At 44.7% G+C, this 15,184-nt stretch overlaps 1 protein-coding gene across 1 annotated transcript in view; it reads right to left on the minus strand.

Annotated features, from left to right (window-relative positions):
* Window positions 1–15,184, minus strand: part of DLGAP4 (DLG associated protein 4) — a 279,115-nt gene that overhangs the window by 242,399 nt on the left and 21,532 nt on the right. Inside the window, 1 exon segment of the mRNA XM_030212654.1 lies at window positions 672–783. Coding sequence (XP_030068514.1) covers window positions 672–783 — 112 coding nt within the window.

Below are 15,184 nucleotides of genomic sequence, written 5' to 3' on the forward strand. Positions count from 1 at the left end.
TTGCCTTTCTCAGGGCACAGACCGTAGAAGTCTGCCCAGAACTGCTCTTGTACTAAGTTCTGAAGCTAACGTCGAAGCCTCTTAAAATTTACACTCAAGCCCATCCATATCTATTCAGTTACGATCAGGGCATACACCATAGAAGTCTTCCCAGCATTGTTCTTGTACTAAAAGTTCTGAAGATTCTGGAATCCTAAAGAGTTACAAGATTCCGGAATCCCAATTAGTAGCAACGTTCCATGTAGAACCCCAAAGAGTAACATAGTAACACAGTAAATGACCTGAATGGTCCATCCAGTCTGCCCAACAAGATAAACTCATAGCACAAGGTATGATGTGATACTATATGTATATACTTGATCTTGATTTGTCTTTGTCATTTTCAGGGCACAGACTATAGAAGTTTGCTCAGCACTGGCCTTGCTCACCAACTACTGAAACTGTTATCACAGTCCCACTCCAACCCATCTTCACAACCATGGAACGGAGGGAGCTAATGACATAGAATACTTTGACCTCCATGTTCACATCCATTAATATAATTCTTGCTGGTCTCTCTTACTTCATTCGACCTCCACCTCACCATTTTCCATATTCTTTTCCCCCTACAAGGAACTAATATTTAGCAATATGGAGCTCTTTTCAGCCTCCAACTCTCCACGGGCTCTCACCTGAATTAAACTGCTGGATTCAATGCCGCTTGAGATCTGGTTGTACTCCTCCTCCCAGGTCCGAAACTTTGGTGGTAACAGGAGTTCCACTGAGTCCATGTGGTCTAGGCTCCTGGAAGGCAGAGACGGTACCCAAAGTCAGGAGACACAGGACAATGGAGAGACAACCAAGCCGTTTGGATAGGCTGTGCTATATGACACAACAAACTCATGTTATCACCTGCAAATAGGGGGGAAAAAAAGCATCTCGGACTTTTGAAAACGGGAGGAGAACTTTCCCCCCTGGAACTGAAATAGCAAAGCTGGCAAAAAAGAAGAAACAATCAGTAAATAATTAAAACATTCATGAAATCTTTTCCTGCGGACACATTAGGATTTATGGTTTTTAAGAGCTCTCTCTGCTTAGATCATAGGAGCCGACTCTGTGGGTGCTTGAGCACCCCCAATATTGAGAAAATTCCTTGTATCTGTCCAAGGAAGGGTCATTTCCACTGGGCTCAGCACCCCCAATAATTCTGAAAAGTTGACTCCTATGACTTAGATGTCCTCATGATTCTGACTATAAGCCCCCCCCCCCCCCCCCCCCGTGTTTACAAAGCCACTCTAGCGGCTGGTGGTGTGGTGATTTATTTATTTGTGGCATTTGTACCCGCATTATCCCAAACAAGTTTGGATTCAATGTGGCTTTTACATCAAACTTTTAAAGCAAATCACGATAAGAGAACTATAACAAAAATACAAAACAATGATAGGTAAAAACATCCAAGCAGTGAGATGATTCATAAATTAACTAAAAGAATAACAACCACTAACAGTGACGAGGAATTCACCGAGTAAAATGTATGAAATTTCAAGTAGTCAGTAATATCTCTGAGTGACTTTGGTAGGGAATTCCATTTCCTAGTAGCTTGGTAGGTGAAGCTTGCGTCGTGAACAGATCTGTAATGAAGATTTTTACAACACGGAAAATGGAGGTGAGAATAGTCTCTTGACGTCGGATGAGCATTACGTAAAATTGAATGGGCTGTGCTGGAATTGCTGCGTGGCTTTGTAAATAGTGGCCAAAATAAAGTTCTGCAGCACTTTCACCGATCCTCCTCAGATTCCCAGGGCAGATATCATATGAATAAATTCAAACACGACTAGAGCCTGAACATTTAAAGAACAGTGTAGGAAAGAGAGTCGGGAAAAGCAGGAGGTGTAGTTAATATAAAACACCAGCCGTAATCCAGGATGTCTAATATACTTCGTAGACTTCCCAACAAAACCGGGTAATAAGTACATAAGTAATGCCACACTGGGAAAAGACCAAGGGTCCATCGAGCCCAGCATCCTGTCCACGACAGCGGCCAATCCAGGCCAAGGGCACCTGGCGAGCTTCCCAAACGTACAAACATTCTATACATGTTATTCCTGGAATTGTGGATTTTTCCCAAGTCCATTTAGTAGCGGCTTATGGACTTGTCCTTTAGGAAACCGTCCAACCCCTTTTTAAACTCTGCCAAGCTAACCGCCTTCACCACGTTCTCCAGCAACGAATTCCAGAGTTTAATTATGCATTGGGTGAAGAAAGCTTTTCTCCGATTTGTTTTAAATTTACTACACTGTAGTTTAATCGCATGCCCCCTAGTCTAGTATTTTTGGAAAGCGTGAACAGACGCGCTTCACATCCACCTGTTTCATTCCACTCATTATTTTATATACCTCTATCATGTCTTCCCTCAGCCGTCTCTTCTCCAAGCTGAAAAGCCCTAGCCTCCTTAGCCTTTCTTCATACGGAAGTCGTCCCATCCCCGCTATCATTTTAGTCGCCCTTCGCTGCACCTTTTCCAATTCTACTAAATCTACAATGAAGGGTTAGTCAGTGAACCTCAGTCGTAATGGACTGTGCAAGATGTCCTTACACATAGAGACTTACATACTTAAATCCTCACCGGTTCATTGATCGCCTCCTTCCTGTGTTATTTATTATTTTCAAAATCTTATATTGTATAGTAAAGTCTTATTAAATTTTCTTTCAAAATTTATATCAAACAATTCTTAGAAAATATCTTCAGATAAAGTCGGCATGTGGGGCTGTCTTTTCACCCAGGGTTAAAGCTGCATTGCCTAATTGTTTTGGTTAATATAAAACGTGCATACCTGTAATTCCAGACAATGTAAACATAGGAGATGTGCAATAGATTAGGAAACAAGGATGATCCATAAGTGTATGTCTTGGACAGTGGAAAGTCTATGGTGAGGTTGACATTTGTGCTCTTCTGTCCTTAGGAGTCTGGACTGGATGCTGGTGGCAGAATCTACTTGTTGAAGGTGGAGACAATAGACTTTCTGTCTCGGTGATGTCACAGAACACATAAATTCTGCCATTGTGACATGCTTTGATTTTCTATTTCCTATTCATGGTACATGTTAAACACCATAAGTCACTGCAATGGCAGCAAAACTGGTAAATAAATCCTAATAAATAAATAAATAAATGTTTGTATTTTAACGTACGTTAACCATGTACGTGCATTAACAGTGTACACACCTACAATATCCTTAAATGGTAATGCAGACAGGGCCCCTAGTCTGTGAAGGACGAATGAGTTTGGCTATTACTTTTGAAAGACGGTCTGCCAATATTTTAGCGTATATCTTACAGTTTAGTAAGCCATGCTAGCAGCTGTCAGTGTGCTAATGCCGACAAAGTCCATTCATGTTGAATGGCTATGCCGGCATTGCCGCGCGGTTTAGTAAAGGGGGGGGGGGGTGTAGTAAGCGAAGCACAGTGAGTATTGCCTCAGAAAAATAACCACTGCATCTTTTACTTTCAACTAAGAAATTAACCTTAATAATTTGGCAGAAAGATATAAGGTATTATATTGATAAAATTCAATAGGTTAGCCATCACTACCAGGCGCCTTCCTAGTTTTTAATGAGGCAATGGCTTTATTCATTTCAAATAATGTAACTGGCTTATTTAAAGACATGCTATCAGTAGATGATAAATTAGATTTGCTAAGTTTATTAAGGAAAGCATCAATCTAATCTCTTGTAGGAGCCTTCCTAACTTATATAAATCAGCATAAAACTGTGAAAAGAGATTGGAGATGCTATCTGATTTGTGAAAAGCACGTCACCATTTTTAATGGCATGTATGTGATTATCTCTTTTTTTCCCTTTAGATAGTTAGCAAGAATTCTGCCTTGTTCATTCCAGCATAATATACCACTTGTTCTGATAATAACCTGCATCATTACTCAATAAATGATTCACTTGGAATTTTAGTTTTTGGCTATCTACCAATATATCAAGAGAATGAGAGTTACTATGATATTTTAGCTTAAGAGACTTTATAGCAGATTCAAGTTAAGAAATTTCCTTCTTTCTTTCTTTTTTTTTTTTTTTTTTTGTTAAATAGAAAATGTTGGTATTTCTCCTCTTATGTAAAGCCTTAAAAGCATCCTAAATTATTGCATAATCCATACCATCCATCTAAATTATATTGAAGTATTTCTCAGTCCTTACGCTCAGATTGTTACAAAAGGATTCATCCTATAAAAGAGAGATATTAAATCTCCAGGATTTAGATTCCACAGATGATGTTGAATGGATATCGAAATATGCCGAAATACAACCATTGGTTCAATTGCTGCCTTGATAATATTTGCCACCAGATATTTGGAGAAAAAAATATATAATCCAGTCTAGAGAAAGAATTATGAGGTGCAGAGTGAAATGTAAAATCCATATCCAAAGGATGAAGTATATGCCAAGGGGAAAATTCTATATATGGTGCCTTAAAAATTAGTGCCGTAAAACCAAACGGTTAGCATGGTTCTATAAAGTATGCCTAAAGTTAGGTGTAGTTCTTGCAACTAAAATTTAGGTGCACCCATTTAGGCCACCTAAAACCAGGCTTAAACACCTCTAAGTTAGGCTCAGTTCGGGTGTATTCTATAATAGTGTGCATAGTTTACTGTGCACTGAGGTCTCCTTTTGCTGCCGCTGGAAAAAGAACTTAAAAAAAAAAACTGGAAATGGCGGTGCAGTAAGTGTAACACTTGCTACGTGGCCATTCTGGGGGGGGGGGGCCCTTACTACCTGTTATTTAGGAGACAATAAGGGCTCTCAAGCTACCCCAGTGGTAACCAGACAGCACACAGCACTGCCGGATTACCGCTGGGTAAGCCCCCAGTGCTAAATAATGTAAAATAAAATTTTGGCACTGGAAATGTCACATGGTGGGAGTTCTCGCTAAAAAACCGGGACTATAGCTACCTATACCTAGAACTACTTCAGTGTCACAATATATTCGCCATTCGTGAATGTTTTATATTTTTGTAGAGTACCCTCAGATATTACCCACTGTTTTAAGCAGACAATAGTACCGCTAACCAGTGGTATAGCACTTCTTTCATCAGCTTACTCTTATAAGGTGGGAGTTGGCACTACCGCCAGGCTCCTGCAGTAGCCCATCGGTAGGGCTGAATCACCGTGCGCCAAGCCTGCAGTAGCTTGGTAAAAGGGGCCCTTAGAACGGCCATTATGCGATTTAAGTGGTCTGTAATATCAATGTGCGTGCTTGCACCGGCACCATCTTTGTTCGGTGGACCTTTTGTCAGGAAGGCCAAGTCTGATTTATGATGCTTTTTACTGGGATTTGATGTGAAATTGGCGTACAACTTCATTGTCTAGAGAAAGACATCTTGACATATGGGTGAATCTGATTTCAGCTTTCAAATGGATTTCACCCGCTATTGTATTTGATATCTTGAGTTGTGCCTGAAGGAGCTCACCTTTCCCACTGTCATCTGTACATGCGCTCAAGCGCCTCCCTGAGTGTGAAGATTCTTAAGAAGTTGGGAGCAAGGGACATAAAAAGCACAGGTTCTGTGAAGTATTGAAAGGATTCCAGCATTGCTGAATCAAAGGAACTGTCCTTGTTATTTCTTCACAGTCTCTCCAGGAGTCATGCCTTCAACTCAGTAGAAAAACAGCAGCCACATTTCAAAAGTACGGAGGCATCTGATAATAGGTTGAATATACATATGTGTGATAAACTGGACTGTCCACAAGATGGCACTGCTCTTTTTCATCTAACATAGTGACACAGTAACAGTAAATGACGGCAGATGAAGCCCAGTATGTTCCGTCCAGTCTTCCCAACAATGTGGCCAGAGTTCTACCTGCCTGCCTCTTTGTGTATGTTACTGCCCAACTTAACATTTCTAGAGCGCTACTAGGGTTACGCAGCGCTGTACAAAATAAACAAAGAAGGACGGTCCCTGCTCAAAGGAGCTTACAATCTAAAGAACGAAATGTCAAGTTGGGCAGTCTAGGTTTCCTGGGCAGAGGTGTAGAGGTTAGGTGCAGAAGGCGACATTGAAGAGGTGGGCTTTAAGCAGAGATTTGAAGATGGGCAGAGAGGGGGCCTGGCGTATGGGCTCAGGGAGTTTGTTACACCCCTCTATGCCCTGTTTAAGGTGTTAAGGTCATTTAAGTTTTGCTTTGATCCCATCCTCTTTCTACATAGGGATTTTCTGTGTTTTTCCCATACAATTTGAATTCCGTCACTGCTTTTGAACTCCCTTCCCCCACCAGGAGGGTATTCTAGGCAATTCACCATCCTCTCTTTAACAAGATTTCCTTATGTTACTCTTAAGTCTTTCGCCCGGATACTCACAATTAATATTTATGAGACAGATCTCTATGCACTCTTCCTATTTTATGAAAATCTATTCCATGCTTATTTATTGGGCATATCCTAAACATCAAACTTTCTGCATGCAGAACTGCCAAGTTACCCAATTCCAGGAGGGAGACATTTTGGCCAGTGCTGGTTTTGAACCAGTGGCGTAGCCACAGGTGGGCTTGGGTGGGCCTGGGCCCACCCATTTATGACTCAGGCCCACCCAACAGTAGCACATGTTTAGTGGTAACTGGTGGGAATCCCAAGCTCCGCCAGCTGAAGATTTCCCCCTGATGGTAACAAAAACGCTACTCTCCACGACACCGGCTCCTGCGCATACTCAGTTTTCAGTGCATTCCTGCTGCCAAGGTGGAAAGAAGCGTTTTCCCACCAGCTGAGATTTTTTTTTTTTGAGGGGGGGGGGGAGAACACTTGGTGCCCACCCAATTCTTGCCTAGGCCCACCCAAAATCTGTTGTCTGGCTACGCCCCTGTTTTGAACGTACACCCTAAACCAGTGTGGGATTTGTAGTCCCTGATTCTACCCCACTAAAATCAATGTTGCAGGTCCCATAATGCAACTGGATCGAATTATCAGAAGTGCAGGACTGACCTCAAATCTCCCTCCTGGAACTGGATAAGTTAGCAGCTCTGGATTGGGTTTAGAACCTATGGCAGAAGTTCGCAACCAAGTCCTCGGGACACACTAAGCTAATCTGGTTTTCAAGATATCCATCATGAATATTCATGAGATAAATTTGCATCCATTGGCTCCATTGTTTGCAAATCTATCTCATGAATATTCATTGTGGGTATCTCGAAAACCAGACTGGCTTAGTGTATCCTGAGGACTTGGTTGAGAACCCCTAGTCTATGGTATTATTAGAGTTGCAACCTGATTCCTTACTATAAGGAATTGGCTAATCCAGTTCTGGATTTACCCCAATCCATGCATGCACTTGAAGTTCTGAACGTCCCATCGAAATCCATGCATGCGTTGGCATCAAATCAGGACTGGATTAGCTGGTTCTTTTGACATGGAATCGGGTGACAATCTCAGGCATTAAATAGATATGCAGAGCTGCCAAGTTACCCATTCCAGGAGGGAGACTTTTTGGCCGGTCTTGGTTTTAAACTTACATCCCAAAGCAGTGTAGTATTTGTAGTCCAGGATTGTATCCATTGAAATCAGTGCTTGAGGTCCCATAGTGCACCAGGATGAGGATGGCAGAAATCCAGGCCCAGCCAAAAAGTCTCCCTCCTGGAATGGGTAACTTGGCAGCTCTGGATATGGCTGATGTGCACAGGTCAGTTAGAGAAGTAGTTAAGCCCTTGAGGATGAGTGGAGGAGTAGTAGTTAGTGCAGCAGACTTTTGATCCTGAGTCGAGATTGGGTGGCAGAGCCAGTGGTGGGAGGCGGGGGTTGGTGGTTGGGAGGCGGGGATAGTGCTGGGCAGACTTATACAGTCTGTGCCAGAGCTGGTGGTTGGGAGGCGGGGCTGGTGGTTGGGAGGCGGGGATAATGCTGGGCAGACTTATACGGTGTGTGCCAGAGCCGGTGGTGGGAGGCGGGGCCGGTGATGGGAGGCGGGGCGGGTGGTTGGGGGCGGGGATAGTGCTGGGCAGACTTATACAGTCTGTGCCAGAGCTGGTGGTTGGGAGGCAGGGCTGGTGGTTGGGAGGCGGGGATAATGCTGGGCAGACTTATACGGTCTGTGCCCTGAAGAGCACAGGTACAAATCAAGGTAAGGTATACACAAAAAGTAGCACATATGAGTTTATCTTGTTGGGCAGACTGGATGGACCGTGCAGGTCTTTTTCTGCCGACATCTACTATGTTACTATGTAATTCCTACTGAAGCTCCTTGTGACTCAGGGTAAGTCACTTAACCCTCCATTGCCCCAGGAACAAATAAGTATCTGCATATACTATAAGGGGCATTTTCAAAAGAGAAGGGCGTCCATCTTCCTACACAAATCGGGAGATGGGCGTCCTTCTCTCAGGGTTGCCCAAATCGGCATAATCGAAAGCCGATTTTGGGCACCTTCAACTGCAGTCCGTCGCGGGGATGACCAAAGTTCACGGGGGTGTGTCAGAGGTGTAGCGAAGGCGGGACTAGGGCGTGCTTAAGAAATGGACATTTTTGGCCGATAATGGAAAAAAGTAGGGCATGCCTGACGAGCATTTGGTCGACTTTACTTGGTCCATTTTTTTTCACGACCAAGCCTCAAAAAGGTGCTCAAACTGACCAGATGACCATCGAAGGAAATTGGGGATGACCTCTCCTTACTCCCCCAGTGGTCACCAACCCCCTCCCACCCTTAAAAAATTTTTTTTTAATTTTTTGCCACCCTCAAATGTCATACCCAGCTCCATGACAGCAGTATGCAGGTCCCTGGAGCAGTTTTAGTGGGTGCAGTGCACATCAGGCAGGCGGACCCAGGCCCATCCCCCCTACCTGTTATACTTGTGCTGGTAAATGGGAGCCCTCCAACCCCCCCCCCCCCCCAAAACCCACTGTACCCACATGTAGGTGCCCCCTTCACCCCTTAGGTTTATGGTAGTGGTGTACAATTGTGGGGAGTGGGTTTGGGGGGGTTGGGGGGCTTAGCACAGAAGGTAAGGGAGCTATGCACCTGGGAGCAATTTGTGAAGTCCACTGCAGTGCCCTCTAGGGTGCCCGGTTGGTGTCCTGGCATGTGAGGGGGACCAGTGCACTACGAATGCTGGCTCCTGCCACAACTAAATGCCTTGGATTTGGTTGTTTTTGAGATGGGCGTTCTCAATTTCCATTATGGCCGAAAACCGGGGACGACCATCTCTAAGGTCAACCATCTCTAAGGTCGACCTAAATGTTGAGATTTGGGTGTCCTCGACCGTATTATCAAAACAAAAGGTGGACGCCCATCTTGTTTCGATAATATGGGTTTCCCCACCCCTTCGCCAGGACGTCCTTAGAGATGGGCGCCCTTAGAGATGGTAGTCCCCGTTCGATTATGCTCCTCTATGTAAACCACTTTGAATGTAGTTGCAAAAACCACAGAAAGGCTGTATATCCGGTCCCATTCCCTTTCCCTGAAACGGGAATTATAATGTCAGTGTTGCATATGATTAGTAATTTAGAGAAAAGAAAACATAAAAAAAGCTTCTGGCCTTTCCTGAGTCACCACTATGAGACTAAACTATGACAGTGTGGCTGTGCTGTTTATCATCAGAAACCTGTCCTTGTGCTGAAGTATGATAACTGTATATCACATGACAGAAGAGGAACAAACCAAGAACACCCCCCCCCCCCCCCAAAGAGAGAGAGAGAGACTTCACAGCCAAATGCAGATGTAGAACTGACACATGAGTGGATGAAAAAAGGTAAACAAAGACTATTTTCTAAAACATACTCTTTTTAAAATACCAGGTCAGTGCCAGTGGTGCCCTCCACCTTTCACTCAGCTGTAATGGGGGGGACAAGGAAGCACATTCAAAAAAGTTCCAGTTTGGTGACCCTATATAACCTGGCAGGAAATCACCACTGGGATGAATTTAACACTAAAGAGGAGAGATTGCTAATTGCAGCACGGAACAGGGGACTACACACAGAATGGTGTACAGCAAGCATAGAAAAGACTAGAAAAAAAAAAAAACAGACAAGGGCAGATTCTGCAGCACAGAAGGTTTCCCGTCCTCATATTAGAGGACACAATAAGGTGGCCCAGCTCATGCACTGGCAACTGCCAACTAAACAAAGTGCAATGCTAGAAATTCAGATAGCATGGTAAAAGAGTATGTAAGTACATTAAGTATTGCCATACTGGGACAGGCCAATGGTCCATCAAGCCCAGCATCCTGTTTCCAACAGTGGCCAATCCAGGTCCCAAATACCTGGCAAGATCCCAAAAAAGTACAAAACATTTCGTCCATTTTAATAATGGTCTATGGACCTTTCCTTTAGGAAGCCATCCAAACCTTTTTTTAAACCCCGCTAAGCTAACGCCTTTACTACATCCTCTGGCAATGAAGTCCAGAGTTTAATTGCACGTTGAGTGAAGAAACACAGAAGTGGGCTACTAACTGATGTATCAGTTTTAAGTGACTACAATCTACTATATATAGAGAGAGCGAAGATAGGAAAATATAAGAACCATCCCAATTACCTTGGGTACCACAGACTTGATCAAGAAGGATTTTGGAGCACCTTACAAGCTCCAGACGGAAGCTCTCTACACAATCCAAGCTGCGTATTTAATAGGCTGAAATCCTATGCAATTCACAGAATACAGCAATTAAACTTTTATTTCGGGAACGGAGATTTGATTGCGTCACCCTTCTTTTAAGGCAGCATCACAATTCAAGATATTAATTTTGGTCCACAAAGAGTTCTACAAGGACTGTCCACCTTACCTTTCATTGGTGATTGTTTCACATGCAAAATCCTCGCTTTTATTTATTTATTTTATTGAGGACATCTCCAATATAAAACCGAAAAGAGAACAGGAAGCAACTTTATGCACTACAAACATTCCATAGTAACATAGTAACATAGTAGATGACGGCAGAAAAAGACCTGCATGGTCCATCCAGCCTGCCCAAGAAGATAAATTCATATGTGCTACTTTTTTTATTTGTACTGTCCTCTTCGGTGCACAGACCGTATAAGTCTGGCCAGCCCTATCCCCGCCTCCCAACCACACAGACTGTATAAGTCTGCCCAGCACTAGCCCTGCCTCCCAACCACCAACCCCGCCTCCCACCACCAGCTCTGGCACAGACCGTATAAGTCTGCCCAGCACTATCCCTGCCTCCCACCACCGGCTCTGGCACAGACCGTGTAAGTCTGCCCAGCACTATCCCTGCCTCCCACCACCGGCTCTGGCACAGACCTTATAAGTCTGTCTGCCCAGCACTATCCCTGCCTCCCAACCACCAGCCCTGGCACAGACCGTATAAGTCTGCCCAGCACTAGCCCCGCCTCCCAACCACCAGCTCTGGCACAGACCGTATAAGTCTACCCAGCACTATCCCTGCCTCCCACCACCGGCTCTGGCACAGACCATATAAGTCTGCCCAGCACTATCCCTGCCTCCCAACCACCAGCCCTGGCACAGACTGTATAAGTCTACCCAGCACTAGTCCCGCCTCCCAACCACCAGCCCCGGCACAGACCGTATAAGTCTGCCCAGCACTAGCCCCGCCTCCCAACCACCAGCTCTGCCAGTGGTGTTATGTAAATAAGTACTGATTAATAAAACAAATGAAGCCCTACATGGAGTATGAGAAAGGTTTCTGTAAAATAGCCATTTATTTTAAAAGCTACCCCCTATCCCCAATCCTACCATGTCCCCCCCCCCCCCTTTTTACTGTACATGTTCCATCAGCTTCTCAAGAGCAAGGCATTATAAGGGAATCCCCTCCACTCCCCAAAAAGCAGTAATATGCAATATAATCCACTAGTGATGTCTGCCTCCATGTATCATTAGGTAAAAAGAATCCATTTACTAAGGCTTCAAAAGATTAAGAATTCAAAAAAAAAGCTGCACGCTGTTTGGGGAAGAACCTCTCACATCGTGGCCCAAGTCTGATGAAACAATCTCCACCGATGCGGAAATTTTTGCCTGATCCCATTTTCTCAGATCTCAGCTTCTGGAGTATCTCTTTGTTCTACTGCATAAACGCAGGAGATTTCTGTTTCCTCCAGTTAATTAAAATACACATATTGCCAATCAAAAAGGCCGTATGAAGTAGAATTCTCTCTCTCTTGATGAGGTGTAGAACACGGTCCTTCTTATCACGTAATTGAAGCCCAGGGCTTACTTAATATTCTTCCCAAGGAGCCTAGGCAAGCAGAGGGTCAGCTCTGTCCAATATCTTCAGATCAGGACGTATGCCCCAACGAGTCCCGGGCCTCTGCATGCCTGGGACGCCACCCTGTGTCAGAAATTCCTGCGTGGTGAGCTCTAGGAGGTGCAGTATAAAGATGTAAAAGGAATTTATATTGTTACTCCCTAAGAGGAAGTAAATAAAAAAAAGTGTCCTAATTTTTTAAAGCAATAATTGAATAAAGGGCCCATCAATTTTGCCCTGTTCCTCCAACTACTGTGTCCATCGTGGCGTCTGATTATCAAAATTTAAAGGGGGTTCCATCCGCCTAAAACCTTTTTAGTTTCCCGCTCTAACAATAAGCCTTCCTGCAAAGTGTCCCGCACCTTCATGTTCAACTTTCTTTAATTTAGTCGCCTTACTTTCGAACTCTTCCTACTCTCTTACCTACCGTGTTTCCCCGAAAATAAGACACTGTCTTATATTAATTTTTGCCCCCCAAAATGCGCTAGGTCTTATTTTCAGGGAAACATCAGGGTTGGATCGGGGTTGGCCCGCCCGCCCTCCGTCGCTCCCGGAACTAACCTTAAATGCCTCCTTTCACCTTCGCAGCAAGCAGCAGCAGGGCAGGCCACTCCTTCCTTCCGTGTCCTGCCTTCGCCTGACATAACGTCCGCGAGGGCGGGGCACGGAAGGAAGGAGAGGTCTGCCCTGCTGCTGCTTGCTGCGAAGGTGAAAGGAGGCATTTAAGGTTAGTTCCGGGAGCGACGGAGGGTGGGTGGAGGGGGGGGGGGGCCAGGCGACCTCGGGTTGGGGGGGGGGGGCGGCCTTGTCGGGCTCTCGGCGGCCCTGCTTTCAAACAAAAATTTGCAAGGTCTTACTTTCGGGGGAGGCCTTATATCTACCAATTCAGGAAAACCTCTACTAGGTCTTACTTTCGGGGAAACAGGTTATCTATATGTTCCGTCTTTGCTTATACCTTTCACTGTCAATTAAAATGTTCTATTACGTATTGTGTTGATATTGTAAGTAGTTTTACTACGCCATGCTCTGTATTGTTACTTGAATATTTTTACTGCTGTAATTGCCTGTTGCTCATGTTTGATTTATTCTTACTGTACAGCGCCTTGAGCGAATTCCTTAAAAAAGGCAGTAAATAACTCCTAATAAATAAATGGTACTTAACCGGCTATTTGGTAATATTCACCAGGGCCTAATCAGTTATCTCCAGCTGAATATTCCTGGTTAGCTCCTAGGATATATAGTGGGGCATAATCGAACATGAACGCCCGTCTCCATGGGCGTCTATGTCTGAGAACGGGTACATGAAGGGGCGGGACAGACCATATTTTCGAAAAAAATGGGCGTCCATCTTTTTTTTCAATAATACGGTTTGTGACCGGCAAATGCATTGGATTTGTGCGGATTTGAGCTGGACGGTATTGTTTTTCAGCGATAATGGAAACCGAAGGCGCCCAGCTCAAAAACGAACAAGTCCAAGGCATTGAGTCGTGGGAAGGGCCAGGATTCGTAGTGCACTGGTCCCCCTCACATGCCAGGACACCAACCGGGCACCCTAGGGGGCACTTGTAACAATTAAAAAAAAGTAAAATACCTCCCAAGTCCATAGTTCCCTTCCTTTGGGTGCTGAGCCCCTCAAATCCCCCCCAAAACCCACTGCCTACAACTCTACACCATTACCATAGCCCTTATGGGTGAAGGGGGGCACCGAGATGTGGGGTTTTTTTTTTGGGGGGGGGGGTTTGGAGGGCTCCCATTTACCAGCACAAGTGTAACAGGTAGGGGGGGGGATGGGCCTGGGTCCACCTGCCTGAAGTCCACTGCACCCCCTAACAACTGCTCCAGGGACCTGCATACTGCTGTGATGGAGCTGGGTTTGGCATTTGAGGCTGGCATACAGGCTGGAAAAAAAGTTCTTAAAGTTGTTTTTTTAATGCTGGGAGGGGGTTGGTTAGTGACCACTGGGGGAGTCAGGGGTGATCATCCCCGATTCCCTTCGGTGGTCATTTAGGGCACTTTTTTGGGACTTGTTCGTGAAAAAAAAAAGGATTAAATAAAAATGACCCAAATTTGCGCTAAAAACGCCTTTCTTTTTTCGATTATTGGCCGAGGGCACCCATCTCTTCTCGGCCGATAACCACGCCCCAGTCCCGCCTTCACCAAGCCTCTGACACACCCCGTCAGCTTTGTCCGTTTCCACGACAGATTGCAGTTGAAGACGCCCAAAATCGGCTTTCGATTATACCGATTTGGGCACCCACGGGAGAAAGGCGTCCATCTCCCGATTTGGGTCGAAATCTGGGCGCCCATCACTTTCGAAAATAAGGCGGATAGCCATGTAAATTTAAGGGACATCCCAGCTGTTATGTTCATGCCTTCTGTTTTGTTTGTTTTGGGGTTTTTTTATGCCCGTTTGGATTCCATGAGAAACTCTGCCTTCTTTTTGTCGGACCCATGCTTTGGAATTCACGTTCCACACAGCTTCAGTGCGACACCTCAAATGTAAAATGCAAAGCTGTCCCGAAAATGCATCTTTTTACTAAGGCATTTGGCGACCCAGGTGAATGATGAGTGTGGCCTGCCACAGCAATTCTGTCCTCTCAGATCTCGCTCTCTTCCTAGTCAATTTGACGGAGTTCTGCTTCTTGCTTTGATTTGGTAACCAAGTGTAAAAAGGCGGTATATTAAGACTTAGGGATGAGATTCATTCCTGACATGGTACGTGTGAAACAAACCTTTTTAGAGACCCTAACAGCAGATCAGCAATTTCATGTTTGAGTTCTTCCTGTAACCACATAGCACAATTTGGCAGTCTGCTATTCACAAAGCCCCTTTTCATTGATAGTTTAACTGTGAGTTCATTGTTATAAGCTACTCTACATAATTTTGCTTCCAAATTACTCATTAGTATTGAATTTGCAGCAGGGGCGTAGCCAGACACCCAATTTTGGGTGGGCCTGGGCCCAAGATGGGTGGGCAGAAGAACTCTGCCTTGTCCCACAAG

The sequence above is a fragment of the Microcaecilia unicolor genome, chromosome 8 (assembly GCF_901765095.1).
Source record: "Microcaecilia unicolor chromosome 8, aMicUni1.1, whole genome shotgun sequence".
NCBI classification, from domain to species: domain Eukaryota; kingdom Metazoa; phylum Chordata; class Amphibia; order Gymnophiona; family Siphonopidae; genus Microcaecilia; species Microcaecilia unicolor.